Source organism: Tupaia chinensis, unplaced genomic scaffold (assembly GCF_000334495.1).
Source record: "Tupaia chinensis unplaced genomic scaffold, TupChi_1.0 Scaffold149501_1, whole genome shotgun sequence".
Classification (NCBI taxonomy): Eukaryota; Metazoa; Chordata; class Mammalia; order Scandentia; family Tupaiidae; genus Tupaia; species Tupaia belangeri.
In genome coordinates this window covers 2,819,637-2,823,343 of record NW_006209345.1, presented here as the reverse complement: position 1 = coordinate 2,823,343, position 3,707 = coordinate 2,819,637, and the positions used below count along the sequence as shown (strand labels likewise).

At 60.9% G+C, this 3,707-nt stretch overlaps 1 protein-coding gene across 1 annotated transcript; it reads left to right on the top strand.

Moving 5' to 3' along the window:
* Positions 1-456: 456 nt before the first annotated feature.
* On the top strand, positions 457-3,030 carry LOC102470193 (glutathione S-transferase P). The gene is made up of 7 exons (XM_006171272.2): positions 457-504; positions 618-653; positions 1,025-1,131; positions 1,228-1,315; positions 2,308-2,411; positions 2,511-2,618; positions 2,783-3,030. Coding segments are annotated over exons 1-7 (633 nt in total). The 5' UTR covers positions 457-503; the 3' UTR covers positions 2,972-3,030.
* Positions 3,031-3,707: the final 677 nt, after the last annotated feature.

Here is a 3,707-nt window from a genome sequence, read left to right as displayed (position 1 = left end):
AAAGTGAGGCCCTTGGAGCCAGCCAGCCTGGCTCCACAGTTTACTTACCAGCTGTGTGACCTTGGGCCTATCACTTAAGCACTCTGTGCTTCAGTTCTTCTTATGTCCATAAGGGTTTGCTATTATCACACAGACAGGTTGTGTAATTGGGTATGTCTATTTACCGACATTGTATCATTCATGCACCAAACATTTGGGGCTCGGGAATGAACACGGGGCTCCATCCTGGCCCTATGAGGTTTGTTGGTGGGGAGGAAGTGTTAAAGTGATGCCAGTGTGGGTGCCTCTTTGCAAAGTCACTGCCCTGCAGGTAGAGTCCATCCAGGCCGACGGGCAGGTATGCCTGCCCGGCTCTGCCTCCACCACACCCATTGTCCCATGCCAAGCTCAGTGGTTGGTGCATGCTGGGGTGGAGGGAGGGAGGAGAGGGTGGAGCGGAACAGTAAATATAAGGCCTCGGATGCCTTTCCACTTCCTGCTGCACTTCCACCTCACGGCCTACCAGTAAGTAGGGTCTGGGCTGCGTGGGGGACAGGGCCCCCTCTGAGCTGCCCTCTGTCCTAGGGTGACCCCTGGCTTGGTCCAGGGCTCCTCCTTCACTGGCCCGTCTCTCCTAGTGCCACCTTACACCATCGTCTACTTCCCCGCCCGAGGTGAGGCCCAGCTTCTCCAGGAGGATGAAGGGCACAGACTGGGCCGGATCAGCCACCCAGGCTGCTTCTTGGACCAGGCCAGGGTCCAGATTGCAGGGGCAGAGCTATGACCTGCCTTCCCTTGGCTGCAGCTTCTTGGGGCCCCAGGCGACTGCAGTCTGTTACTATTCCCTCCCTGAGGCACGATGGGGTTGATGGGGCTATGGTCTCTGTCCTTTCTTTGCACTTTCATCCCTTCCCCAAATGGCCCCCTATCTGAGGTTTCTATCCTGTCTCATGCCCAGCCCCACCTTGCTACCCTCCACCCCAGAGAGGGGAAGAAGGGGGTCTCTGTCCAGTCCCACACCCCTGTCCTCACCCCCATCACCCAGGGCGCTGTGAGGCCATGCGCATGTTGCTGGCCGACCAGGGCCAGAGCTGGAAGGAGGAGGTGGTGACCAAGGAGTCCTGGCAGCAGGGCCAACTCAAGGCCTCCTGTGTGAGTGACCGGGCCTGGGCGTGGCACAGGAGCTGTAAATACGCTGGGGAGGCGGTGACTGAGCTCAGTGCCCCTCATAGAACCATGCCTCCCCAGTTGTACGGGCAGCTCCCCAAGTTCCAGGACGGAGACTTCACCCTGTACCAGTCCAATGCCATCCTGCGTCACCTGGGCCGTTCCCTCGGTGAGTCCTGAGCACAGCCCAGCCCAGCCCAGAAAGGACCCGACAAGTAGCTGGCAGGATGTCCTGGGCCTGAGCTGCTGTACGTGCAGCCACCAGAGTTCCCCCCAGCTGGACAGCAGGCCAAGTGCCCCTGGGAGGTTCTGGAAGGATCTAGGGTATGGGGTTGGCTGCCAGTCTCTACAGGCAGGGGCAGGGCAGCGCCGGGCTGGCCCCCTGCCAGGCAGCGACAGGCACCATTGCTGCACCCATTTGACTGCCCAGAAGGGGCCACCAACCCCCAAGTACACACTGGTGCAGGCCACAGGCCACAGGCCACTTCACATGGGGCCAGGGGCTTCCATATAGGCCTCCCTCCCCATTTCTCTTCACTCTGGCCACGCTCGAAGCTGGAAGACCCAGGTTCACAGTGCGCAGGTCTGTGGTCTTGTTTCAAGGGTGGCAGGAACATGGTTCAGGAAGATGGTGGGCTCCTCTTTGGTCGGCTTAGGCCCAGGGCATGGCAACAGAGAAGGGAGAGGGGCTGTGGGAGCAGGCAAGGCCCAGGCCCTCCAACTTCTGCAGCACCCAGGAGAGGGGACAGAGCCCTCGGCTGGAGCCTGCCACCTCAGCTTCCTGCCCTACACTGCCTTTGGTGTCTGTGGACACACAGGCACTCTCAGCTCAGTTCTGTTCAGGCCCCAATAACTACTCTTGGGCCTTGGGAGGCACACTCCAGTGGCTTGATCCCTCCTCCACGGGGACAGACCGGGGAGGCTTGGTGCCACTTGGGCAGGCAATCCCCGAGTGTCAGGGACAAGGTATGGCCAAAATATGAGTGGGCTTCTGCTGTGCTCGTGTGCATACCCCCTTGGGCCTGCAGACTCCTCATCCCTATAGGCAGGAGCAGCAAGGGCCGGCAAGGAAAGTCCTCCAAAGCGAGGGGCCAGAGAGGGGTCCAGGTGGCCTAGGCCTGGGGCCGGGGGCCTGAGCCCACTTCCTGGCTGCTGACCCAGGGCTCTACGGCAAGGACCAGCGGGAGGCGGCGCTGGTGGACATGGTGAATGACGGGGTGGAGGACCTCCGCAAGCGCTGTGGTCACCTCATCCACCACAACTATGTGAGTGGGGCCGTGTGCCGGCGTTTGGGAAGGTGCGGGGGCTGAGGCCGGCCTGGCCAGGCTTGCTGCATACCCCAGGCCGGATCACTCTGTTTGCAGGAGGAGGGCAAGGTCCAGTACATTCAGGAGCTCCCCAAGCACTTGCAGCCTTTTGAGATCCTTCTGGCCCAGAACCAAGGGGGCCAGGCCTTCATGGTGGGTGACCAGGTGAGTGCTGGGTCTAACTCCTCTTAGCCCTTTGTAGGTCCCCTTCTCAGGAGGGCAAACTGAGGCCCGGAGAGGGTCGGTTCATGGGAGCAGAGGTAGAGCCAGGAGCAGCCAGTGTGGGCTCCCTAAGCCTCTCTTCCTCCTGCCATACCCCTGCCCTGCAGATCTCCTTCGCGGATTACAACCTACTGGACTTGCTGCTGGCCCACCAGGTGCTGGTGCCCGGCTGTCTGGACACCTTCCCGCTGCTCTCAGCCTACGTGGCTCGCCTCAGCGCCCGGCCCAAGCTCAAGGCCTTCCTGGCCTCCCCCGAACATATGAACCGCCCTGTCTTTGGAGGCCGTAAGATCTGAGCTCACGCGCCCTAGCCCTGGGTGAGGGGCTGCCCTTGGGAACCAATAAAAAGAATGAGAGGGAAGTGTGCTGTGGTCACTGAGGGGCCGAGGGGACATTGGGGTCCTCTGGCCCATTCACAGGCTGCCTTGAGGAAGGGGAGGAGGACAAGACTGCTCCAGACCTCAAAGATCTGCTCTGGAGGACTTCCTGCAGGAGGAGTTCGGCTTCACAGGAGTATCATGACCAAAGCAACCCAAGAAGTAGTCTCAATCCAAGAAAAAGGATGGCCACACCCTAAGGGACAGTTGGTGCCAGTAGTGTCATGGATCAGTCCTCTGGCAGCACAGCATAGTCTCTGCACGCTCAAGACGGGTGCACACACATTCCCCTGGAGTGACAGCACACACTCGTTTCACAGGCATGGTGACATTGCCTGTTCTCACTCGGTCACAGGCACTTGGCCACCCCCATCCTGTGTGGCAGGCGGCCAGCAGGCCAGCAGGGTCCAGGTGTGAGTGCTGAAGGCAGGCCTAGAGCCCTGGGTGGCCTCCCAGTGTCTGGAGATCGAGGGGATACAGTGTCAGCACAAGCGGCCCCCACTGCCTGCCCGGCCCCAGTCCTCTCCCCAGCTGCGTTGGTGTGGCTGCCTCTTGCCAGGTCCCTGAGCCTGCCTGCACCTCCTGCCAGCTGGACTCATGGGCAATCTGGGGTCAGCCGAGTGCAGAAGGCTGGCACAACCTGCTGCTCTCTGGG

Coding starts and splice junctions, on each gene's coding strand:
- LOC102470193 (XM_006171272.2), top strand. Junction 1,316..2,307: donor TCACCTGGGCCGTTCCCTCG/GTGAGTCCTGAG, acceptor CTGCTGACCCAG/GGCTCTACGGCAAGGACCAG. Junction 2,619..2,782: donor CCTTCATGGTGGGTGACCAG/GTGAGTGCTGGG, acceptor CCTGCCCTGCAG/ATCTCCTTCGCGGATTACAA.